Genomic DNA, 27,552 nt, shown 5'->3' on the forward strand with positions numbered 1-27,552 from the left:
CAGAGGTTGTGTACAATGGACAGAGTCCGTACGGTAGGCAAAGTTCGTATGGAAGTGGTGTACGGTGACCAAGACTGATTGTATGGGATGGGGATAAGTGGGTATTTTAGCTGTACATTGTGATATCCAGCAGCCATACAGTGACCTATGCTTGGCCGTATGGTGGCAAAAGATGCAGGAGATGAAGGCCAAATGGCTGTATGGTGGTGAAGTATAGGGGCGAGGCGTGGGCTATACCATGGGCAATATAGTCACACGAAAAGATGAACCACACGTCGGAAGAAGTGGATGGTGTATGGGTAGAGAATGAAGAGAAAGCCCTGTAACCAAAACTTGTAGATCTGAATTTGTGAAGTGAATCCAAACAATAATAGAGATTTGAACACAAACAATCTTCAAGTAATAATTGCCAAATGATGGTGCTCTGACTTGCCAGATCCAAGCAAAGCATTGCGTGCAACGGAATAGGGTGAGGGTTGAATCCCACCGAAACCGAATAAGCCAATTAGGGAAGATCTTTCACTTCTGAAATGATGAATAGCAGAGAACCCACAACAGGAATTCGTAGTACAGAGAAAGCAATCCAAATTGCATGTCTAAAGACAACCTACATGCCGTGCTTAAATACCCATCCGGAACAACTTTTCGAGGGTGTACAAAGATAGCCGATAGTGACACAAATTACGGAAAACAAAAAAAAAGGGTTTGAGATACATTAAATTAATTGGCTTGTTACAACATTTTGATAAACAATTTATTTTATAATGGGAACATTACAGTCCTCTCGTCCCAAATTTTGCTTGTCCTCGAGAAAATGCAATGCAGGGTGCTAGAGAATGTGCTCGCCCTCCCACGTCGCGTTGTCCAACGGTAGGTGTTGCCAGCGTACCAAATATTCCTTAACAGTGTGGTTTTGTAGGATCTTTTCACATACTTTGAGGATCTCGGCCGGTTCCAAAATGAGCTTTCCTTCTTCATTGAGTGGTGGAAGGTCGGTAGCAACTGTGACGTTTTGCCTTATATCTTCTTCAGACAAGAAACATGGAAGACATTATGAATATGGCTACCCTCCGGAAGTTCCAGCTCATAGGCAACTTCACCAATGCGGCGAGTTACACAATAGGGGCCATAGAATCGGGGTTTCGGTTTTTCTTTTCCCTTTTCCTTCAATGAGGATTGCTGATACGGTTGGAGTCTGAGATAAACCAAGTTCTCTAATTCGAAACTCCTCTCCAGTCTATGTTTGTTAGCATACATCTTCTGTTGATTTTGTGCTTACTGTAAGTTTTCCTTCAAGCATCTCAGTATGCCTTGTCCCTCTTGAAGCTAGTTCCTCGCCTTTGGTGCGAGACTGTCACCCAGAACTGTGTTGATGAAGGAAAGGGGTTCATACCCATACAGAACTTTGAAGGGTGCCATTCCGATGGACATGTGGTATGTGGTATTGTAGCAATATTCCCCTAGATGTATCCATTTGACCCATGCCTGTTGTTGTGCCCTAATGTAGTAGTGAAGGTAACCTTCGAGCCATTTGTTCACAATCTCTGTTTGTTTGTCAGTCTGCGGGTGGTAACTAGTACTTGGTGACAATTCTACCCTGCCATCCGAAACAATTTTGTCCAAAAGATACTGATGAATCACCTATCCCGATCACTGACAATGTTTCGGGTAACTCGTGCAGACAGAAGACTTCTCTAAAAAATAGCTCGACAACTTGTGCAGCTTGAAATTCTGAGGGGATGGCGAACAAATGTGCGCACTTTGTAAACCTGTCAACCACCACGAAAATACAATCCTTTCCATTCACCTTGGGAAGCCCCGTTATGAAATCCATCGAGATACTTTCCCACTTATGTTCTGGAATTGGCAGCAATTGCAGTAACCCGACAAATAGGGTATGTTCAGATTTGTTCTGCTAGTAGACCGCAAACTCTCTTACATACTGCAACACGTCCCCTTTTAATCCTTTCCATGAAAACCTCTCCCGTAGACTTCTATATGTTTTGAGGAAACCTGGATGTCCTGCCAAGGGTGAGTCATGTACTTCCTTTAGGATTTTCTGCTTCAATTTAGATTCTGGCACTAGGAATATCCGACTCTTATAGTAAATGATGTCATCTACTACTTTGTAGCTATCATCCTTGGTGATGCCATCCATTAGCTCACAGGCAAATGTGTTTGTGGAATATTCTACCAACAACTGTGTTTTCCAATCGGCTGAAATCTGGGTTAGTAAGTAGACGGCGGGCTTTCTGGACAAAGCATCTACAACCACATTGTTTCTTCCTTTTACATATTCAATATCAAAATTGAAGGCCCGAACCTTGCTTACCCATTTCTGCTGTCTCTCGTTCAAATCTCGTTGCTCCAAAAAGTATCTCAAGCTATTGCGATCCATGCGGACGACAAACTTGGCACCTACCATATACTCCCAGAACTTGGTTAGTGCATGTACGATGGCCAACATCTCTTTGTCATAGATAGATTAGAGGCATTTTGTTTGCGTAAGTGTCCTACTCTCATAAGCTATGGGGTGTCTATTCTGCATCAGTACTGCGCCAATACCTTCTCCGGACGCATCGCACTCCAAAATGAATGGTCGAGTGAAGTCAAGAAAAGCCAGTACGGGACAAGTGCTCATTGCCTCTTTGAGTTTATTGAAAGTGAGTTGTGCCTTTTCGTTCCACTGGAAAGACCCCTTATTTGTTAGATCGGTCAAAGGTGCGCTGAGCTGAGAGAATCCTTTGACGAACCTTCGGTAATAACTGCATAGTCTGAAAGATCCTCGCAAGTCCGTGAGTGATTTTGGGGGAGGCCAATCAAGGATAGCCTAAATCTTCTCTTGATGCACTTGAACTCCGTATTTACTGACAACATGCCCTAGGTAAAATATTTCTGTCATACTGAACTCACACTTGGACTGCTTGGCGAACAAAGATTGTTCCTCCATGATACTTAGGACTTCATCTAGATGCTTCACGTACTCCTCCCATGCCTTGCTATAAATAAGATCATCAAAAAATACCAATAAGTACTGTAATGTCCCCTTTTTGACAGGCACCAGCTACTTATTTTATTTTAGCCTTTATTTTCCCCGGAGGCTAAAAAGGAAGAAATAAGGGGGAAAAGATATATTAAATTAATTACTTATAAGGTTACTAAACAATGAAATATTAAAAAGTAATTTTATATTTAATTGATTTAACATTAAAGTGTTAACATAATAAAATATCAAAAAGTCACTTAAAAGAATAAAGTGCTGGATTCCTCTAGAAGCTTCTTGGAGTTGCTTGTGAAATTTTTATAAGGAGCCTTTGGGGGGTCATTTTACACATCTTGAGTTGCATATTCATCTATTGTGCTTAGAGCCTTAGTGCTTGCATACTTGCCTGAGGGTTTAAAGACTCTAAGGTGCCAATTTTGGTTGTGAGATATCAACCCAAGTTGGGAGTGGAGGAATTGGTATTCAACCAATTCATTTGTGATTAATTGGGAGATAATATTCAGTGATTTTTGTTCAGCCTGTGCATCTAATTTTTGACATCAGTTGGCAAGGAGAAAGGTTTCAGTTTTCGTAGCGGATCCGAAAAAGCAAAGTGAAAAAGCAGAGCCGAAAAAGCAAAGCGAAAAGGCAGAGCTGAAAAAGCAAATCCGAAAAAAGCAAAGTAAAAAAGCATGTCATCTCAGCTACTTATTCCAGGTTCTTTTGGTATTTACATTTGGCAATTGTAGATGGATACATTTGACAAGTAATAGATGTCTTTTTGTTACCAAAGTATTCGGTCATTGTAAACATTGAAGTATTGAAGGGAAATCAACTTAATTCAGCTGTTCAGTTTGTATGCCAAATGTTTGTAAAAACGTCTCATTGCATAGTCATTCATAGGATGCATGCCAAGTGTTTGTGAAAATACCTCTTGGCTGTAGGTGTGCATTTTACATCAGAATTTCATGTATTTGCATTTGGAAAATAATAAAAAGAAGTTGCATATCACTTTGATTTCCAATTAGTTATTTTGCAATGATTTGTATTCATCAATATCATTGGCATTCAAAAATCATAGCAAAACAACAAACATCAGCAAATTGAGGCTGCAAGGGAAGTGTTTGACAAAATTCCTAAGGCAGAAAAACAGGGATAAAACTTCAAAAATTGTCAAGGCACTTTACAAGTACTTATGCAGTTGTTTGTTGAAAATGCGATTCATGCATGATTGGAATGTAACAGGTGTGTTTGTCAATCTGAACGGCATGACCAGAAACTCGTAATGTCTGTAGTGGCAACGGAAGGCCGTCTTTTCTATTTCTTCCTCCCTCATATGGATCTGATGGTATCCAGAACGGAGATCTATTTTCGAAAAATAGACTGCGCCATGCAACTCATCCAGCAACTTGTCTATCCTTGGAAGGGGATATCTATTCTTTATTTATTTTTGTTCAACGCATGGTAGTCCACACACATGCGCATCGTCCCATCCTTCTTTTTAACCAAAACCACAGATGACGCAAAAGGGTTGGAACTGGGTCGGATCCATCCTTTCTCTAGCAGTTCCTAAATTGTTTTTTCGATCTCATCTTTGAATTTCTTCAGATGGTGGTGTAGTGTGGTTATGACCGGCTTGGCTCCTGCTTCTTACTCGACAGTATGCTTAAACCCTCGATGAGGCAGTATGGCAGGATGAATGTCAATGAAAACTTTATCATGTTTACTCAAAATATTCTAGAGCTCATCATCCTGTGGAGGTGTCCGATGCCCTTTTATAGGTTTCGCCGAGATAAAAAAATGCGTAGTCCACGCAACATCATCATGCCGAAAAATTGCCTCCATTCGATGTGCAGAAACTTCCTTAGGACCTTCATTTGCCATTCCACAGAGGACAACCTTCTTTCCATTGACAACAAAAATGAAGTCCATTAGTTGTTTGCCGCATGGGTAAATAGATTAATGCACATAGACAATGAACAAGAACAACAAAACTCCTTTCATTCGCATATGCCAAAGACAGTACATAATGCTTACAACGATTTACAATGATCTTAGATGGGGTATAAATACTTCTTGCCGAAGCTTCCCGAAGGGGTCCGTCGGCTACATAACAATACTAATCTACCCGTCGGCTACAAAATCTTTATCGACGACATGAACCCATCGGCTACATTGTTTCTACCGACATCATCCCCTCGAAAGAAAATTCGTCTCCTGGCATCTTCAAAACTAACAAAAATAGAAGACCGCAAAAGAATATACACTAGAGAGGAGGCTGTGATCCTGAAGAATGCTGCTGCCGACGCAATTCATAGAGTTGCTCCGTCCGGATACTCAAATCCTTCTGAATCCGTGTATTAACCTCTACGGCTTCCTTCAGAAGAAGTGCTGCATCCATAGCCTGGGTCTTCGTTGACTGCGATTCCTGCTTAGTCGCTCCCTTATCCCGCAAAAGTGCTGCACGCTCAACTGCCCACACTGTTTGCTGGCTGGCCAAATCTGCATTTACCTTTTCTCTAGCCTCCCTCTCTGCGACCAGAGACCTCTCAGCTGTGACTTTGTCTACTGCTTGGTCCGCCTCCGCATGCCTGCGAGCATAATAGACTTCTTTGTACAATCCTACTATCTCGTGTGCCAGCTTCTCCATTGGAGTGGTGCACGGCCCCAACTTCGACTCGGTGGCCCAATCTGCCAACATCTCAGGTGTCTTGACTGCTGGCCAACCCCTGTCCTCAAAGCACGAACAAAACCGCTCTGGACAAACCCCCCTGATATAAGCTCGGACCAAATGCAACTCTCTGTGTCGAGTCAAAGCCTGCAAAGCAATGTTGTGTCCCTTCTTTAGTGCAACTCGCATGGCTCTGAGGTAGTCTTTGCATCTGTCCTGATCTGACCCATAATCCTCCTTCGCCACATTGTCCATAGTCCACTCCCCATCACTACTTGTCTCTGCCACTCCTGCGGTAACCATGTCCACATCTGGTGCTGCCGCCTCATTCCTGAGCTCATCCTCGGACTGTGGAACTGCCACCTCCTATGGCTCTGATACAGCTGCTGGTCCTGGGGAGACTCTTCCATGCCTCGGGGATTGAATGGACTATCCGACCTCTACAGGAATGAGTCGGAACTGCTGCCACAGAAATGCGCTCGCTCTATCTATCACCTCCATTCTCTCAGGCTGCTCTGTCTGTGCTGGCTCGATGCTCTCCTTTTGCTGTGTTGGCTGTGCCTCCATCAACAAAGAAGACGAAATAGTGACCACAACATCTGAGCCAATCACATCCAAACGAGTAACTTTGAGAGGGGATGCGGATGACGATGCCATACTCTGTGCCTTAATGATAGCCTTCGAAAGGGTGGCAGGGTTGGACTCCTTTACCCAACCTTTTAGAGATTCTGTCAGTCCATCTATGAAGAGTACTACCCACCTTTTTTCGGAAATGTTCGTGACCAAAACAAAGAGTTTCTGAAATTCCGCAATGTACTGATTGACCGATCCATTTTGTCTTAGCTGTGCCAATTTTTTGAAATTGAGTTCCGAATCTTTACCATCGAACTGCTCTATCAATCTCTCCATGAATTCCGCATAAGTATGTATTTGATCATGTCCTAATGTGATGGTGCCGTGATGCCACCACTCATGTGCAACTCCCTCCAAGTGCAGCGCCGCAAATTTGATTGCTTCTTCTTCTGGCATAGGATTTAGTTGGAAGTAAGTATTGGCCTTCATTACCCACCCTTGCACAGATATGGAACCAGATCCATGAAATGGAGACAAATTTACTTTACTCAATTTTCTTCTGAGATCATTGTTAAAATATCCTCTGTTACCGCTTCCCGAATATCTCATTCTCAGATCCGCGTAATCTTTGTAGGATATATCTTCTTCAAAATTTTTATTCTTCCAGTCTTCTCTCAGTTGTTCTTGCATTTCTTCAAAGGTTGGTTGTTTTCTTCTATGTTGTGAAGGAAAAGTCAGCATGGAAGGTCGAGAGCATGCTGGATGAGGGTTTGATTTACCCAACACCGAGTCTGCACCGTGACCATTTTGTTTGCCAGATATTTTATTGTCCGCCAACATCTTGAGAGTCTTTTCCATGAGTCGCTGCGTATTAGTGATCTGTGCTTGGTTCCTTGCAAGTTCCTCCAGTAGTGCCACAAGTTCGGCAGCTGTCGGTTTCGGTTCGACAGCTATTCGATCAACAGAATATGTCTTCTTCCAGCTATAAACTCTCATTCATTGTCCACAGGCTAGCAGGATCGAAGAGCTCTGATACCACTGTAATGTGCTTGCTCCTTTCTAAGAGAGAATAACTATGGAAACGAAAGTGTACATCTACTATAGAGGGAAGTACGAATATGTATGGTGTCAAGTTGCAGGGACATTCATGAAATATGGAGTACGGTACAAACTGTACGGTGTGGGCTAGGATGAGAGTTCGTATGGTTGGTGATGTAGTGGTGTATTGTGGATAGGATCCGTACAAAGGTTGTGTACAATGGATACAGTTCGTACGACAGTGATGTACGGTAGGCATAGTTTGTACGAAAGTTGTGTACGGTGACCAAGACTGACTGTACGAGATGGGGATAAGTGGGTATTGTTAGCCATACGTTGTGATATCCAGCAGCCATACAGTGACCTATGCTTGGCTGTATGGTGGAAAAAGATGTAGGAGATGAAGGCCAAATGGCCGTATGGTGGTGAAGTATAGGGGCAGGGTGTAGGCCGTGCAATGGGCAATGTAGTCACACGAAAAGATGAACCACGTGTTGGAAGAAGTGGATGGTGTATGGGTAGAGAGTGAAGAAAAAGTCTTGTAACCAAAACTTGTAGATCTAAATTTGTGAAGTGAATCCAAACAATAATAGAGATTTGAACACAAACAATCTTCCAGTAATAATTGCCAAATGATGGTGCTTTGACTTGCCAGATCCGAGCAAATTATTACATGCAACGAACTAGGGTGGGTTGAATCCCACCGAAATCGAATAAGCTAGGTAGGGAATATCTTTCACTTCCAAAATGGCGAATAGCAGAGAACCCCCAACAGGTTTTCGCAGTATAGAGAAAACAATCCCAATTGCATGCCTAAAGACAACCTACATGCCGTGTTTAAATACTCGTTGCGAACAACTTTCCGAGGGTGTACAAAGATAGCCGACGGCGACACAAATTACGGAAACAAAAATAAAAATGGGTCTGAGATACATTAAATCAATTGGCCAGTTACAACATTTTGATAAACAATTTATTTTATAACGGGAATATTACACATCGTCTATCCGCACTTTCATGTAATCTCATTTTTCATACCCACTTACACACATTTCCATCCTCTGAATCCAATTGCATATCATGATTACATGTAAATCACTTTATATGTAATGACATCCAGAGAAACCGTTTTTGACTAAAGGCCACACTTTTAAAGTCAAAAGTTAACATTTGGATGCATTCCCATGCATCTAACTTTCATTCTTCAAAGCATTTACATAAGTGGTCATCCTTCCTCACATGTTTCCATCTCCCTGAATCACATTTCAGCCTTTCATATGCCTTTCATGATTATTACACAAGATCTTTGAGTATTTGATCCATACTTTGAGCATTTTGCCCTTCATAGATTCTTTGTTGCTGATCCATAATTGACGTCTTTATGGAATCTATCCTCTTGATGATGTGTTCACATTTTGGAATTTTCATGTTGCAACACAAGATATGCCCTCATCCTCGAAATCCAAAGGAAGGATGAGGTACCAATATGATATGATAAAGAGTTAGCTCATGCTACTGCATCTCAAATTTTATCACCTCTTGATAATGTTTCCGACACAAAGATCGGTCACATTGACATGGCTGTTGGTGAATAGTTGCTTAATGTAGGAACCTCAATGCCATTCTACATGAACTCCTACTTGGTTTACATAGCTGCATCCATGGGATCTTTTTCGTGTCTTTCCACCAAAGAGGATCGTTTACAAGTTCCTAACAAGGACTCCTATGATCAAATCACTTTTCTCGCATAGACAATATCATTACAGGGGAGTCAAAGATGCATTTGTTTGATATTTTCGATGTTTGTTTGATAAACAACTAGTAATCAAGCGAGTGTCAGACGAAGCTTGGAATAGGGTTAATCAACTAGGTGCTATCTTTTTACAGTTTCGAACTTTCACTTATTTGAGAGTTGGCCTCTTCAAAGGAGAACCATAAACTTTGCCAAGACATGCTACAAATAAGATCATGCTAATGGAATTAGCCAGACAACTCATGAAAGTGCAGTCATATCAAAATACTCAACATAGGCATGGATTTGGTATCACTACAGCCAAATCCTTGGTAATTGGTCAGTATATGACAAAGTAACGAGAATCGAAATCGGATTGGAATCGACAAGGCCGAGTCGAATCGTGAATCGACCATGAATTAGAATAGAATCGACAAATTAAAAAACCCTTGAAATTTAGTAACTTATTTCATAAACCCTTTTATCGCTGATTCGGTTCATTGATTCACAAAAAATCGTTTGGCTTGAATTGAATTGTATGAATTGTTGTGATTCTTGTTACTATTACTATATGATCAATTCAGTCTACAAGGCAAAGAATATGGAGGCAGAACTTCAGCTTATCACATTAAAAAGGTTCAAGGCTAGGTATGATTTTTCTTATCAAGGAATGCACTCAATGATCAAAAGAGTGTTCACCCATGTCCATTGTATAGAGGACATGGATTAATCTGCTCATGAAGGTGGACATCTTGTGGATGGACTACTGTAGACTCACTTTGCAGCAAATCATTGATCTTAACATGTTTGACATCCCATCCAATCTCCAAATTGAAAATGATGGCAATGTTCTTGATCTTCAATACCATCGTGCTGGTTTTGACAAGCAGTGTCCTTTTCCTATACAATGGCAGCAAAAAGAAGGCGTATCCAATTTTGATAGATTTCAATCTATCTTGGTAACTACCGATAAATGGTTAAAAATCAAAGGCCTAAAAAGGATGAATCCTAAGCTCAGGGTACTCTGTGGTAGTTTTCGGACCACCCAAAAGAAAATCCCAACTAGAAATTTTAAGCAAAGATGGTGCATCTTCATCTATTCCGGCTAAATCCCTTAAGTTTAAGTTGAAAGGTGGAAAGGGGTCTAAATCTTCTTTAGAGCCCTCACAAGCACCTATGCAAGCTCAAGAACTTGATGAGGAGGAATCTAGAGAAGAACTTGATGAGGACGATGAAGATGAAGGAGAGTTTATGATCATATCTCCTCCACGACCAATAAATTAGAAAGGTCCATCCATCTAGGAAACACCTTTTCTAGGTGTCATAGATGATAACGTGGATTCATTATCCATTGTTTTCATATCTACCATCCTTGCCTTAGAGGAAAACACATTGACGGTTCCTATCTTTTTAGTGGCTCCTTCTATTCTCACAACTGAGCAGTGCGAGAATTTGGGGAATATGTTTGAAGATTTCTCAACTTTCATGAAAGGTCATGTTTCCCAACTTGATACTTCAATAACTTGTTTTGAAGCATTCATGACAGAATCTTCTCATTAGGCACCTCACAGTATAGTAGTACAAACTGAAGCATGCTCAGTCACCATGAAAATACAATTAAGATCAATGTCAATGGTTGCTACTGTGCTTGATTCAGCAGATGAAGGTTTTAGTTTGTCTGCTTGATTGGGCAAGATTACTATGATGAAGAGAAGGAAGGTTGTGCTTCCCCTAGATAATCTTCTTGTTAAGAAAACCAAGTCTAAATCTTTGAAAGATAAGATTGTTTCAAGGATTGTAGTTGATTTCGATTAGACTAAGTTTGTAGAGGTTGCTGAACCATTGTTGGACAAATCTGCTGAAGAACTTAACCGTTTGGATTACAAGTTCACCAAAATTGAACTTGGTAAGCAATCATGGTTGGGTTGTCTACAAGATGCTCATGATGCACTTTCTAATGTATCAAAGAGTAATCACGAGTTGTGGGAGAAGAATTAGCTTAAGCAAGAGGTTGCTCACCTAAATGAGGTTATTCAATTGTAGTCTTTGCAATATGCATTCACTACATCTCAAAGACCTCGAGAGAAGCAGATTGTGGAAGTGACAAAAACTTGGTTTGGAGAAGTTGTCTTTGAAGGAGTTCAGGGAATCACAGATGCGGTCACAATCCTTGAATGTATTAGAAGTATTGAAGAGATGTTGCATGATCTGATTGCACGTCTAAATCAGGAAGCTAACACCTTCAAGGAAATTTTGTGTGATTGGGATGAAATCGTCAATTTTGATTTGGATGGCCTGGTTGCATGTGATCCTGCCCCATCTTCCAAAATGTTCTAAAGGTGTCATGGACTCATATTATAAGGAAGAGACACTGAGGAAACTTGTAACAAAGTTGCAGGTAACCTTAGAAGATTGTCAGTTAATTGAAACTGAGGTAATGTGTGACCTGAAAGAAATGGGATGTCAAGTTCTTACTGAGCATGACAACTTGATTGCAATAGATGATGTGACTTTAGAATATACAATTAGAGTTGATGCTGATCCAGATTCTGAAGATTTTGGTTCTCGCACAATGAATAGGTTTGTTTTGTACAAAACCTTAGCAAAGCAACTCTCATGATTCTCTCACATCAAATTGTAAAGTTGTAAAATCAGCATATACTGATGCAGTCAGAGTAGAAGCTATATCAAAAAGTTAAAACAACAGAATCTCAGATCTTCCTATAGTGCGTGATGTTATTATCAAGACACTTAAGAACAATCCTTAGAATTGTTTCACTTCTTTTCTGTCTTCTTTCTTCTTTTGTCCAAGCCTGTAGATTGAAGAGCATGTATTGCATGAAATTGTGTAATTACATGTAATATGATTTGCATGTCCTTATGACATGTAATGTAATAATTTCTCTTCTTAGTGCCCCATTCCTTAAATCCCGTTTAGCAATGCTTTCTCCCCTTCATCTGCTTTTGCAACCACCCGTGCAACATATCCACAATAATAACAAGTTCTTCCCATTTTAAATCAATACTAAAATGTAACACATACAAATGTAATAATGACCAACTACCATGATCTAGTAAACATAACAAGCAACTGTTTACTATCATTATCAAATATATTACAAGCAACGGATAACAACCATATTTAGTAAGCATTTATACAAAATAACTGTAAACAACCAAGTTCAGAGAAATAAACAGTTAACTATAACTTCCTTTTTCACATGATCAGAGAAAATGATGGTTTTAGACTAATCATCTCAATGGCTATAATTAAACTATTAGGTCAAAATTCTGGGATGTAACATTGTGCCCCAATAGTAAAGGTTATTCTTATAGCATAGATTAAGACTGTAATTAGAGTCAAATTGGTATGCTTTCAGCTAATCTTTAAGTTAGTGTTGGTTTATCGGTATCACCGTTTACAACTTTAGATAGAAGTGTAGTTTGAGGTTTCCTCTCGCCCATTACTTACTCTACAGGTAAGTGGATTCTTTTCTGAAAGTTAATAGGAAAGAATATTGGTAATACCCTTTCAAATTTCACAACATTTTGCTTACCTTGAGTTGATGCAAGGAACGGTGAGAAGGGGGAGCCTTCCCTTTAAGGTAGGAGAGACTCTGTCTCACATGCTATGGTTGGTCTACCTATTTTGTGACTGAATTTTTCCCAAAATTGTCAGCTGCAAAAAATATCCACCCAATAGTAGCATCTATATACTAATAAGCTGCATGTAATATTTGTTACTACGATACTTTCAACTCTCCTTCCAACAACTATTGCCTTCTTACTTTTGACGTTGAATGTGTAACATTTGTTTTATCTCATTCCAAAGTGTTTTTGGTTGTTTCTTACATCTTGTGTTTATTAGTCAAAACACCAATCTCGTTGTTATTTGCAGTTTGGCTCTGATATCATGTTGGTTTTTCAGGATCGCTGCAAATGTACCAAGCACTGCCATATGTTTTACAAATGGAAGTGTCCTCTTGTATTTGTATGAAAAATAAACGAAGAGAAGAGACATGTCCCTTCACGAGACATGTCTATTTATCAATATAATTAATATAATGACAAAATTATAATTGTATATATATATATGAATTTCTCTTTGATCTCACAGGTTTATCCTACTTAAGCTACCATAACATCAACATGTATGAACCCAAAATTAAAGTTATTATCTCCCAGGACCATTATTATTTGATTGTCCGTAGCGTGTTGCTCGTGTCATCACTTTTTGTAATCTTTTGGAAGTTTTCCCAAAGCCATATATAAGGCTGGTTTGTAGGTTGTTTTAGGGATGCAAACTTTATATTTTATTTGTAATTGCGAATTCCGGTTGGAGCTCAATTGTCTACCATTTCGGAAGTGACATATCATCCCTACTTGACATCCGTAGCTTTGGTGGGAGTAGCTCCTCACCCTATTCTTCTCTATGCTTGATCAGAGTTTTTTGTATTGAGATTCTGATTATTATAATGTGAAGTGCTATCATTATTTCCATTCACAAAGTAATAGTGTCAAATATCTAGTATTTATTTGTTATACGATAGATACAACATATATCAATAACTTCTAAGATTTGGCCAAGATAACATCTGAAGGCAATACCATTCCATTGTATGGAAGTGTTTATGGTATAAGCGAGTGGACTATGGTGATAGGAATTTGGTCATATGGCAAAAAGACTTGGTCCTATTGTGTTGTAGTCCTATGGTGCTATAGTGTGGTCCTATTGTGCTACGGTGAGAGAGAATAGGACAGTCATACGACAACAATACATTACAAATGTTACTATTCATTTTGCAAATAACTTTTGTCTACAAAGTGTAATGTTCCCATTATAAAATGGATCATTAATCATACTATTTTTAATGGGCCAATTGTTTTAATATATCTCGGACCCATTTTTGTTTTGTTTTAGTAGTTTGTGTAGCTGTCGGCTATCTTTGTACATCCTCGGAAAGTTTTCCACGATGGGTATTTAACCACGGCTTTTTGGTAGTCATTAGGTATGCAATTTGGATTATTTCTTTGTACTACGATTTCTTGTTGGGATTCTCCATTATTCACCATTTCAGAAGTGAAAGATCTTCCCTACTTGGCTTGTTCGGTTTCGGTGGGATTTAACCCTCACCCTATTCTCTCGCCTGTAATACTTTGCTCGGATTTGGCAAATTGGAGCACTCTCTTGTGACAACTATTAATTGAAGGTTGTTTGTGTTCAAATCTCCATCCTTGTTTGGCATTATTTGATGAATTCAGGATTAATATTTTAAAGTGCAGATTTGTAGTCATTCTTTCTTCCATACCTCATTTGCTACTCACAACACTCTGTGCAACTACCATTATACACCCATATGGCCTCCAAGCTAAGTCGTACTGCCTCCCAACCAACTGTACGACCTCCACGCATATACTGTACGACCCTTACACATATAACATATGACTTCATCATTTGTGTCCCAAGACTACTTTAAGACCACCAAGATCAATCGTACGACCTCCTGATACCCCCCCACGGTCTTACCACTCTGCTAATACGGACTACCGTATGACCTAACTATTTGTCCATTCTTACCACTATATGACCAACAACCTTACCCTACGACCATCAATTGGCCAACCTCCTAGCAGCTAGCGTACTACCTCCTCCCGTGTGCAATAGGGCAAGTTGACTCTGACATTTGCTAGGTTTATACTTGTACGGATTTGTTCCAGAGGGGTAGACGAACAACGAGACATTACAGTGGTATCTGAGCTTCAATCCTACCGGCTTGTGGACAATGAATGAGAGTTTATAGCCAGAAGAGAAGATCTCATTCGGTTGATCGAATGGCGGCAAAACCAGAATCTACGGGTGTCGAACTCGTAGCACTACTAAGAAAACTTGCGAGGAATTAGGTGCAGATCAATGACACTCAATGACTCATGGAAGAAACTCTCAAGAAATTGGCAGATAATAAAGTATTTGGTGAACAGAATAGTTACAGTGTGAACTTTGCGTCGGATAAAGCAAACCCTCATCCAGCATGCTCACAACCTTCCATGCTGTTTTTTCCCCCACGAATGGAGGCACCACATGAAGGAAGGATGTAAACTTGGAGGAAGATATATCTTACTAAGACTACGCAGATCTGAGAATGAGATATTTCAGAGGCAGAAACTCAGGATATTTTAATGACAATCTTAGAAGGATGTTGAGTAAAGTAAATTTGTTTCCATTCGATGGATCCAGATCCATATTTGCGCAAGTGTGGGTAATGAAGGCCGATACTTACTTCTAGCTCAATCCTATGCCAGAAGAAGCAATTAAATTTGCGGCATTACACTTGGAGGGAATTGCGCATAAATGGTGGCATCACGATACCATCACGTCGGGACATGATCAAATAAATAACTATGCAGAATTCATTAAGAGATTGATAGATTGATTTGATGGTAAAGATCTGAAACTCAATTTTAAAGATATGGCACAACTGAGGCAAATTGGATCAGTTGACCAGTACATTGTGGAATTTCAAAAACTCTCTGTTTTGGTCACAAAAATTTCTGAAAGAAGATGGATAGTGCTTTTCATGGATGGACTGACAGAACCACTGAAGGGTTGAGTAGAGGGGTTCAATGCTACCACGCTGTAAGAGGCCATTAAGAAAGCAAGGAGTATGGCATCATCAACAACATCATCCTCATGAAGTTACATTCCAAACCACCAGTTTTCCCGAGGAACAAAGATAAAAAACCTGTGTTGAGAAATCCGTCGTTGGACGAAGCTACCAGACAAAAGCACCGAAAGAAGAAACTATGTTTCAATTGCAAGGGACCATGGGAACTTGGGCACAGATGCCTCGGGAGAGGAAAAATCCACTACATTGAGGTCGTGTCCAATGTTGAGGACGAACAGGAAGATATACCCTCTGAAGACAACCAACCCCATGAGGACACCAAAATGGTTAGTTTGAACCGTACAGAAAGAATTATAGTATTGGTACGATGTAGAGGAACTATCGCCCTAGCTGGTAGCCTGAGGTATACGGTGTTTCATGTACGGGGAACCCTTCAAGGACAAAGGGTTATGGTGATGCTCAATAGTGGAGCCACTCTAAGCTTCATAAACTCATCTCTGATGAAATAAAGAAGTTTGCCTACGCAGATGCACGCAAGATTCCAAGTCAAGGTTGCTAGAGGGACTCTTCTGCCCTACACACACCTCATTCCTCAGCTAAGTTGCATAATGGCGAATCACACGGTGACTGAGAATTTCTTCTTAGTGGACCTTGATGATATGGAGGTTATTCTGGGCATACAGTGGATGGAGACACTTGAAGAATACAGTCAGAGCTTCAAATGGATGGACTTCACTTTTGTTGTCCATGGGAAGAAGGTTATTCTCTGCAGAATGGAAAATGAGGGTCCAAAGAAAGTTTTTGCACATCGGATGGAGGCAATTTTTCGGCATGATGACGTTGCTTGGGCTGTACACTGTTTTGTCTCAACATAACCTATAAAAGGACAACAGATGCCTCCCCAGGATGATGATCTCCAAAATGTTTTTAGTGATCATGATAAAGTTTTTATGACATTCCTTTTGGCATATTGCCTCATCAAGGGTTTGAACATACTATCGAGTTGGAAGCAGGAGCCAAGCCAGTTATAACCGCACCCTATTGCCATCACAAAAAATTCAAAGATGAGATTGAAAAGACAATTCAGGAATTCCTAGAGAAAGGATGGATCCATCCGAGTTCTAACCCTTTTGCGTCATTAGTGGTATTGGTTAAAAAGAAGGAAGGGATGATGCCCATGTGTGTAGACTACTGTGCGTTGAATAAAAAACAATAAAAAATATATACCCCATTCCAAGGATAGATGAGTTGCTAAATGAATTGCATGGTGCAGTCTATTTTTCGAAAATAGATCTTCGTTTCGAATACCATCAGATCCGCATGAGGGAAGAAGACGTGGAAAAGAGAGCCTTTGGTTGTCACTACAGACACTATGAGTTCCTGGTCATGCCGTTCAGATTAACATATGCACTTGCTACATTCCAATCATGCATGAATCGCATCTTCAACAAACAATCACGTAAGTACTTACTACTGGTATATTTTGACGATATTCTTATTTATAGCAGAACATGGGAAGAGCACCTGAAGCATCTAGATGAAGTCCTACATATTATGAAGGATTAGTCCTTGTTTGCCAAGAGATCCAAGTGTGAAGTTGGTATGACAGAAATATTGTACCTAGGGCATGTTGTCAGTAAATATGGAGTTCAAGTTCATTGGGAGAAGATCTAGGCTATCCTTGATTGGCCTCCCCCAAAATCACTCATGGAGTTAAGAGGATTTATTGGACTGTGTAGTTATTATCGAAGCTTTGTAAAAGGATTCTCTCAGCTCAGTCCCCCATTAACAGATCTGACAAGAAAGGGGTCCTTCCAATTGAATGAAAAGGCGCAACTCACTTTTAATAGGCTGAGAGAATCAATGTGCACTTGTCCCGTACTTGCAATGCTTGATTTCACTCGACTGTTCATTATGGAGTGCGATATAAGATAGATACCCCATATCTTATGAGAGCAAGAAGCTTATGCAAACAAAACGCTTATATTCCATTTATGACAAAGAGATGTTGGCTATCGTGCATGCACTAACCAAGTTCTGACAGTATCTGGTGGGTATCAAGTTTGTCGTTCATACGGATCACAATAGTTTGAGATATTTTCTAGAGCAACGAGATTTGAACGAGAGGTAACAAAAATTGGTAAGCAAAGTTTAGGCTTTTGATTTTGACATTGAATATGTGAAATGAAAGAAAAATGTGGTTGTAGATGCCTCGTCCAGGAAACCCGCCATCTTCTTACTAACCTAGATTTCAGCTGACTAGAAAGCACATTTGTTGGTAGAATATTCCAAAAACACATTTTCTTGTGAGCTAATGGATGGCAATATCTAGGATGATCGGTACAATATGGTGGATGACATTATTTACTATAAGAATCGGATATTTTTAGTGCCGAAATCCAAATCAAAACATAAAATCTTGAAGGAGGTACATGACTCACCCCTGGTAGGACACCTAGGCTTCCTCAAAACTTACAGATGTTTGAGGGAGAGGTTTTCATGGAAAGGTCATAAAGGAGACATATTGCAATATGTAAGAGATTGTGCGGTCCGCTAGCAGAACAAATCCAAACATACTCTACCCCCTGGGTTACTACAACCTTTGCCAATTCCAGAATAGAAGTGGGAAAGTGTCTCGATGGATTTCATTACTAGACTTCCCAAGGTGAACGGAAAGGATTGTATTTTCGTGGTGGTCGACAAACTGACGAAGTACACACATTTCTTCGCAATCCCCTCGGACTTTCAAGCCGCACAAGTAGTTGATCTATTTTCTAGAGAAGTCTTTCGTTTATATGGGTTACCCCGAAACATTGTCAGTGATCGGGATGGACGATTTGTTAGTATATTCTAGATAGATTTGTTTTGACTGGCAGGATAGAATTGTCTCCAAGTATTAGTTACCACCCTCAGACAAACGGACAGATAGGGATCGAAACAAGTGGCTTGAAGGTTACCTTCGGAACTACGTTTCGGCATGACAATGGGTGTGGGTCAAATGGATGCACTTCGGAGAATATTGTTACAATACCACTTATCATAGTTCTGGGTGATAGTCGCGCACCAAGGGAAAGGGATTGGCGTCAGGAGGGACAAAGACATCTTGAGATGCTTGAAGGAAAACTTACAATGGGCACAAAATCAATGGAAAATGTATGCTGAAAAACATCAAATCGAGAGAAGTTTCGAGGTGAGAGACTTGGTCTATTTTAGGCTTCAACTATATCAGCAATTCTCATTGAAGGAAAAGGGAAAAGAAAAATTGAAGCCATGACTTTATGGCCCTTATCGGGTTGTTCGCTGCATCGGTGAAGTTTCCTATGAGTTGGAACTTCCTAAGGAGAGCCGTATTCATAATGTTTTTCATGTCTCTTGCTTTAAGAAAGCCGTGGGACAGAACGTCACGATAGTTGCAGACCTTCCGCTGCTTAATAAAGAAGGAAAGCTCGTATTGGAACCAGCCGAGATCATTGAAGTACGTTAGAAGACTCTACAAAACCGCATGGTGAAGAAATATTTGGTATGTTGGAAACACTTACTATTGGACGATGCGACGTGGGAGGGCGAGCACATTCTATAGCATCCGACATTGTATTTGCTTGAGGACAAGAAAAATTTGGGACGGGAGGATTGTAATGTTCCCATTATAAAATAAATCATTAATCAAACTATTGTTATAGGCCGATTGATTTAATATATCTCAGACCCATTTTTGTTTTGTGTCCATAGTTTGTGTAGCTGTCGGCTAGCTTTGTACACCCTCGGAAAGTTCTTCCCGACGGGTATTTAAGTACGGCTCGTTAGTAGTCATTAGGTATGCAATTTGGATTATTTCTTTGTACGCAAATTCCTATTGAGATTCTCTGTTGTTAGCCATTTTGGAAGTGTAAGATCTTCCCTACTTGGCTTGTCTGTTTCGGTGGGATTCAACCCTCACCGTATTCCGTCGCCTATAATACTTCGCTCGGATTTGGTGAATTAGAGCACCATCTTGTGGTAGATATTAATTGAAGGTTGTTTGTGTTCAAATCTCCATCCTTGTTTGGCATTATCTAATGAATTCAAGATTAATAGTTTAAAGTATAGATTTGTAGTCATTCTTTCTTCCGTACCCCATTTGCTACTCACAACACTTCGTGCAACTACCATTACACACCTGTATGACCTCCAAGCTAAGTCGTACTGCCTTCCAACCAACTATACAACCTCCACACATCGTACGACACTCACACATATACTGCACGACTTCATCATTTGTGTCTTAAGACTACCGTATGAGCACCAAGATCAACTGTACGGCCTCCTGACACCCCCCACGGTCTTACCACTCTGCTACTACCTATACAAACTACCGTACGACCTAATTGTTTGTCCATTCTCTCCACCGTACGGCCAACAACCTTACCGTACGGCCATCAATTGGCCAACCTCCTATCAGCTACCATACAACCTCATTTCATACGAACTCTTTCAGGCCTCCTCTCGTATGCAATAGGGCAAGTTGACCCAACATTCGTCAGGTCTATACTTGTATGGATTTGTTCCAGAGGGGTAGACGAACAACAGAACATTTCAGAAAGTTAATGGAGCACACTATTTCATCTTCAAAAATCTTTTATGCATCTTGAATTTAATGTGCTTGTACAATGTATAATTTTTGATGATGGGCACAAGCAATAAATAGTCTTGCTTGATCACTTGCTTTTGGAATCTCATGCTAGTTTTTTCATTCAATGGCGAACATTTAGAAAATTGTCTTTGTGATCTAATAATTTCTAGATTCTAGCTTTGTGCTTGATAAAGGATTAAAAACTTGATGATAAACTCTACTTTCAATTTTAATTAACTAGTGATGATATGGTTAGTGATTTCTAGGTTGTGAAAAGGTGGTAATATTTGTTTTGTTTCCATGGAGTCAACTTTCTTGCTTCAAGTTTGTAAAATAGAATCTTAAACAAATGAAAGAAACTTTGAATTTGTAATAGTTATATATAAAAGTTTTTCTTTCTTTCTATCCAACAGGTCCTGAGAAAAGTGGACATGATTAGGAAAAATGCAGTGGAAAATATATTGGCTGAACGTAACATTCTTATTACTGTGAAGAATCCTTTTGTGGTAAGTTCCATTTTTTGTTTTGTCAAGAAACAAGCAATCATGTTTATCCTCTTTTAGCAATTTAGTTGGATCTATATGTGTCATGTCAAAGATTGCATTATTATTTGTTTCTAGTTATTCCTGTAGTTGGAAATGTAAGTCATAAATGTTTGTACTTCGAAATCCATGCCATACCTTTGCATTCTGTTTATATGATTATGTGCATTGCATACCTTGCTTTTTTTAAATGTTTTTTATTCCTTTGTTTTCACATACTAATAAAAAGGTTTTATGTATTGCTTTGTAATATGCAGTCCTATTTGTGCTCATACTGGTTCTTTCATTGTGCTTAAGTTTTCTGACTTTCTTTTGCAACACAAACAATGACAACAATGGCACAAATAAAAAGATAATATTGTGTTGGTAAACAAATTTGTCATTGCAAGTGTTTTTTCAAAAATAACCCTATTCATCTGAGGAGCTGTGAAAACCGCACCAACAGTTGGAGAGATTGAATCTGATCACGATCAAATTGCAACCTTCCTCTGTGTTTGAGGGGGCAGCTCCCTCATATGATGGGTGTATTTTTATTTTTGTGTACTTTTCGCCTGAATGTACATAAAGGAGACCAATCAAAACTAAAGAAAATGGTTAAGATAAACCTCAACAGCAAACATACAAATACTCGTTGAGATTCATAATGCAAAAAGATTATGAAGGGGTATCAATACAAATTATGTTTGAATATGCAATAATGAACTAAGGATAACAAATCTCAACATACGAGGAGAGAGATTATCTTCTCATAGGTACCAGGCTGTGATTGATCTTCATGACTTAAAAAATAATTTGAATAAGAAACTAATGTAGTACATAAATAGACTTGAAGGCATTACCAGGTTAGCATACGATAAATTGGTAATGATTATTGAAAAATACATCTAGATATATGAATAAATGCATTCTTTATTGTCTCTTTGAAGATACACAAACTCAAAGATACTTTTTTACATAATGTGAATCCAAAAATCTCTAAACAAATTTCTCCATAGTATCCCCTTTGTACAAAAAGTTCTTCCTTCTTTTACATCACAAGTGGCCTTGAGTATATAGGCTCTCCTAGGATAACTACCTAGTAACCACTTAGCATAACAACCTAGCTACCCTTTATAACTACTTAGGATAACTACCTAAGGAAATCACTTAGGATAACTACCTTAGTGGCTACTTAGGGTAACTGCCCCATTTACAAGTAAGTTAGGATTTACCTAACTATTACAAACATTGATCCCAAATTCTAACTTTAGTTACAAATAAGTAACATAAGTCACTTTTTCTGGAATGATCATCATCTTTTCCAAGGTAGCATTCTGTCCTCATCAACTTCATTGGAATTCATCATTGTCTTGTTTTTCATTGTACCTTGTGTGCCTGTCAATGTGGTTGCATCTAGATATCTTTGTAATTCCTTCATCTTCCACCAATTTCTCCAATAATTGAACTTTATTCCATTGCATTGGGCCATACAAAATCACATGGTTCTTCATACAAATCCTAATGCTCCACTTTGGTGTGATATTATTTTTGCATCTCATTGAACATTATTAACATCAACTTTATCAAATAATCTTGATGGATGTGCCAATGAAGAAGCTTCTAGTAGGGTTGATGTCTGAAGAAAAATTAGAAAAGAACACTTTAATGTCAACCGCATTCATTTCTTTTCATGCACCTTTGTGTTCAGGTTTGAGAGCATGCATACTGTTACAGGTTGGAGTTTGTGTTTGTTGACCTCAAGCTTCCTTTTGATAAGATAATACACCTTTGAATTTTTATTTAACAAATGACCCATATCTTATAGTTTAAATGAACGTTCAAGTATAGTAGTTGGTACATCTTCAAGCATTCCAACTATAATTTCTGTCAAAAAATGATACCACTACCCATTTCATTAGATGTCATCTCCTTGAGCATTTTGATATACTGTCTCTGATGCCTTCCGAAAGTATTTGCTCAAAATTTTGTGCAAAAATCGTGAGATAAAGGTTGGCTTTAACTTAAAAATTTGATGGGTATCTCGTGTTGGTTTAAAGAAAGACCATGAGAATAATGCCCAAACACTTATCAAATATGTCAATTCTAAATCTTAGGAAGCTATTTCGTTTAATACACTTGGTGCGTATGATGTACTCATCATTTTTTTTGTAGACATTGCTTCTTTGCCATCATCGTGCCATAAAATTTCATCTCTTTGAAGTATTATGTCAAAGACTTTTCATCAAGCCCATCTCTATCTTTAATATCTTATTTAAGATCAACATTTCTTTGAGGTGTTCAATTTGAAACATATTGGGCACGCTGCATACGATTTGTTGGCTAAAACTTTTGTAAGCCAACTATGACCACATCCTACAAAAGGGGAACTTTAGGAAATGGTGTAGTGAGATAAATCTCTCCTCTCAGCAATAGGGGAGGCTCCCTTCTTACCGTAGATGGCTACAACAAAAGCCTAACTGGAATTGATGAAGGGATGGTTTACTGAATCAATTCCTCTTTTTTTCAGGAATGATTTTCTATTACCAACTATTACTTGAAATTAAACAAAAGGAATGTATTGCTACAGTAATACCAGTGGATTAAGTATCGACTTAAGAACGACTTTTAGACAGCAATTATACTTAATTTATGTGGTTGATAGCAAGAACCCAAAGTCTCCTACAAGCAACCTTCTTGAAAAAGGGCGAACAACTAACAAAGCTCAAATTCTTTGTTCAACTAACTAAAGAATCCAGATATGAAATAATATACTAAGGAATTAAGCTCAAAGTCTTCAAATATTAGTGCTTGTTTCCACTAACCAACTAGATTAATCTCGTTCAAGAAAGCTCAAAGTCTTTCAAAAACAATATCAAACATTCAAATGCTTTGAAGGAGAGAAGTAACACATATGAATGAATCAAAGTAACATAAGAAACAATGATCAATTCCAAGTATCTCAATACAAAGTTTGGGAAAAACTTGCTTCTTTATTCACTTTAGAGATTTTCAACAATAAATACAAAGCCTTCAAGTTACAAGCCCAACCTTCTCCAATAGAGAAAAAGATGATTATTTACAATGAATTCTCTCCTTTATATAGGAAAAACAAAGAGAGAAAGGTGGAGGAAAAAGTGGATCAACCTTAACCACCGATACTTATCCTAACTAATTACTTCGACTTTATCCAAAGTTGCATGCCTAATGCAATTAAAACTTAACTACATGAGCTGATTGTATAGGTACATGTTATCCTGTACTTACAACGAAGGTGCTCTTTTACATGTAGCCTTCCTATCACTAATTTACTCAAAGCTTGTAATATATGACTCGGAGTTTTCACATTGTATCAACCAACTCTCCAAACTTTTGCAGGGACTCGTATAACTGCAACATCTAGTTCTCTGGTGTGTTGTAAAATCATGATAACTTTCCTGAGTGTGCTTTCTACCCTAGATGTTTCCTTGTTTGAATTCTCCACTTGATTATGCAAATTCTTCAATGAAACTTCCAATTTGCAAATGTGTCAAGCACATTGATGTTGAAGTCATCTAACTCAGGGTGTAGGCTAATAGCTTCTGCAAACTCAGTGAGAATTTCTTGTTGACTTCTTTCTCCATTGTCCTCATTGATGACTTCACATAGTAAATCTCTTAAAGCTCCTTTAATTTTATCTTCTTGAGTAGATACCATGAGTGCTGCTGCCTTTATCTCTTCAATAAGCTTTTGGTGAACTTGTTTCTAGTTTTCCATCACATGCGTGAAATCATGGTACATTTCAACAGATGTAATGACATTATACTCACATAAGAAGTCTAAATCAACTTCCATCATGCTGTTCCAAGCACCGAAATCCCTGTCCAGTAACTCAAATTGACGGTTAAGTGATTTCAACATGTCATCGAGTTTAACAGAGATTTCACTTTCTTTTGATGGGGAGCTTCTTCACTTACAGCCTTTTTGCTCTACCAAGGCTACTTCTTAGCCTTCTTAGGGTCCCCTTTCTAACCCTAACCTAGAGGACCCTCTCCTAGTTCCTTCCACCAAGAAACTCACCAATCAATTCAGTTTCTACTCTTCTAACTCCACAAATCCAAACTATGCACTTCTTGGCCTATCAAGCCAAAGTCCACCAAAAGCTATGAGCAAAGTAAAATCAAATTTAAACCTCCCTCATGAGGTTCTTGGCACACTCCAAGCCATTTTGCATCATTTTGATAAGTTTACCACCTTCACAACTCATTCTTGCTCTGTTTGGCCTAGTAGCCCAAAGAACCCCTATTAGTCCTAGAAACAAGGAGTCTTCAATAACTTGCAAAATCCCTTAACAATGCCTGTTGATGCCTTCTAGTCTTTGTTTTGATTTGACCTAGGCTCAAGGATTTTCCAGGTCTTCGGTCTCCACGGTGTTCATATAGTATGTTTTCAAAAAATCCTACTTTTAAGGGTTTCAAGGGCAGTGACAACAAGTGTGCTTCCAAAGAAAGCAAAACGTCATTACAGACTTCCTCCTTCGGTTTATGGACACTAGACACTCTACTCCACCATTTCCCATTCAAGATTGGCACGTGCCAATCCACTGTTCCATTTAGAACTCTCTTGCAAGCATCACTGCACCTTGCCAAGCTTTCACTTGCTTGCCTAGGGCTCGCTTGCAAAAATAGCCAATTGACTTCCACAACTTCCAAAATTGTTATTTACATAATATACAAAGGCCATTACTTGATTCCCAAAGGCCATAGGTTTTCAACCATGGGAACACAAGTTGTAGTCATTTTATTGAAGCCTTGTCAAAACTGAACAACAGAGATGAAGAACCTAAACAATTTTCAAAACCTAATCAAATGAGAACAAGTGATCAAAACAAGAATGCACAGCCCTGACCAGAAGCTTCTAATCCATTCAAACAACACTCAAATTAACCAAGTTTTTGAAGCAATCCTTCAAAACCCACATTTTTTGTCATCAATTTCTCTTTCTCACATGAACTGTCTGTACAAATGTATAACCGACCCATTGAAAAATAACCTTTCCTAACTACCTTGGCCTTAAGATCGAGTTACAAACTCCCACCATGCCTTCTCCTAGAAAAGTGCAAAAATTGTTATTGCAACTTAGCAAAAAATTGCATAGTTGTCAATGAGCAATTTTGACAACTTTTAGCAATCTTGCATTTTAGGCCTCCAAACTTATCCAATTTGGTTTCAACCATTATAAAAGTGAACCTAAAACATCTAAGGACCTCTTCTAAACACATCTTGTCCCATTTTAGGCATTTTGCCATATTTTGCCTTTAGAGCAATTTTGAGATTTCGAGGCTTAATAGGACCTAATTGCTTATAAACATGACTCAACCCTAACTCCTACTTAACCACACCTTCTAAACAGACCTTGGGACTTTATCTTTAGTCCTATTCACTAAATGGTTGGCTAGACCATTTACAAGCCAAAATTGTATTTTAGGGATTTGCCTTTCCCCTAGGTGCTCCTGCACCATACTCCCCCTACAAGAAGTAACCTAAGGTACCTGTGGTGAGAGGAACTCCTTGCTGATGCCATGCTTCTTGAAGTCACTCTCAGCAATCATGGTTGCCTCAGCTTCAGGGGTATCCTTCCATTTCACCAGATGTTCCTTGTAAACCTTGTTTCTAGTACTCTTCTTCACCATAGAATCCAGTATCTTCTCCACTTGTGGTTGCTTCCTTTGAGGTACTTGCAAGTCTGATATATCCCTGTGTAGCTTTGTTGGTACTTGTCTTCATCCACATCTGGACCTTTGTAAGGTATCAAGTCTTTGACATTGAGGATGAGAAAGATGGACATGTCTTTGTGTGGGTCAATTTGGTAGGCATTGGAGCCATACTTCTCTAGCACCATGCATAGTCCAATTCTCTTCATTTGCAACTTGCTTGGGATGCCCTTTTGTAGCCTAGCCTTGTTCACGTAGACCATGATCACATCTCCTATTTGAAACCGTAAGTCTATCCTCTCTTCATCCTTCTTTTCCTTCAACTTTTGATTTGCTTCCATCAAGGTCTTCTTAACTTGATCATGCATCTCCTTCATAGACTAAACAAAATCATCAGCATGTCCACTGATGGTGTCATGTGTTGGTAGTTCCTTCAACTCCATTATGCCTTTTTGATGTGATCCATGCACTATTTGAAAAGGACTCAATCCAGTTGTTCTATTCTTCCTATCATTATAGGCAAACTCTGCTTGAGGTATGACCTGCTCCGAACTTTGCCCATATCCATTAGAGGTTGCCTAGGACCCTATTAATGACCTCTGTCTGCGCATCAGTTTGGGGATGGTAGGCAGAACCATGAGCCAAGTTTGTACCCAATCTCCTCCATATGGTCTTCCAAAAATGCCCCATAAACTTGGCATCTCTGTCAGCCAAATGCTCGTTGGTAGCCCATGAATTCTTACCACCTCTTTGAAGAATAGATTCGCTATATGGTTAGCATCATGTGTTGCTTTGCATGGTATGAAATGGCTCATTTTGCTGAATCTGTCAACTACCACAAACACTGTCTAATCCTTACTTAGTCCTAGGTAAGACCACTATGAAATCCATGCTTATGCATTCCCAAGGCCTATTAGAAATTGGTAGTGGTTGATAGAGTCTTGCATTGGATGAAGTGCCCTTTTCCTTTTGACATATACCACGTTGCTCCACATATCTTCTCACATCTCTTTGCATCTTGGGCCAATAGTAAAACCTTTCCACTAGGTTTAGGCTCTTGTTAAGGCCAAAATGCCCACTCAAGCTCCCATTGTGCTTTTCCTGAATGAGATT

General features: G+C 39.2%; 1 protein-coding gene across 1 annotated transcript in view; it reads left to right on the forward strand.

The window, feature by feature from the left end:
- The window catches only part of LOC149564798 (putative serine/threonine protein kinase IRE4), a 282,390-nt gene that overhangs the window by 55,983 nt on the left and 198,855 nt on the right, over nt 1-27,552 (forward strand). The window contains exon 7 of the mRNA XM_089818380.1: nt 20,643-20,735. Within this exon, the coding sequence (XP_089674506.1) occupies nt 20,643-20,735 (93 nt within the window). The remainder of the gene's footprint in view (nt 1-20,642; nt 20,736-27,552) is intronic.

This window comes from Cupressus sempervirens, chromosome 3 (genome assembly GCF_028749045.1).
Source record: "Cupressus sempervirens isolate cs-2001-9-10 chromosome 3, ASM2874904v1, whole genome shotgun sequence".
In the NCBI taxonomy this organism is placed as follows: Eukaryota; Viridiplantae; Streptophyta; class Pinopsida; order Cupressales; family Cupressaceae; genus Cupressus; species Cupressus sempervirens.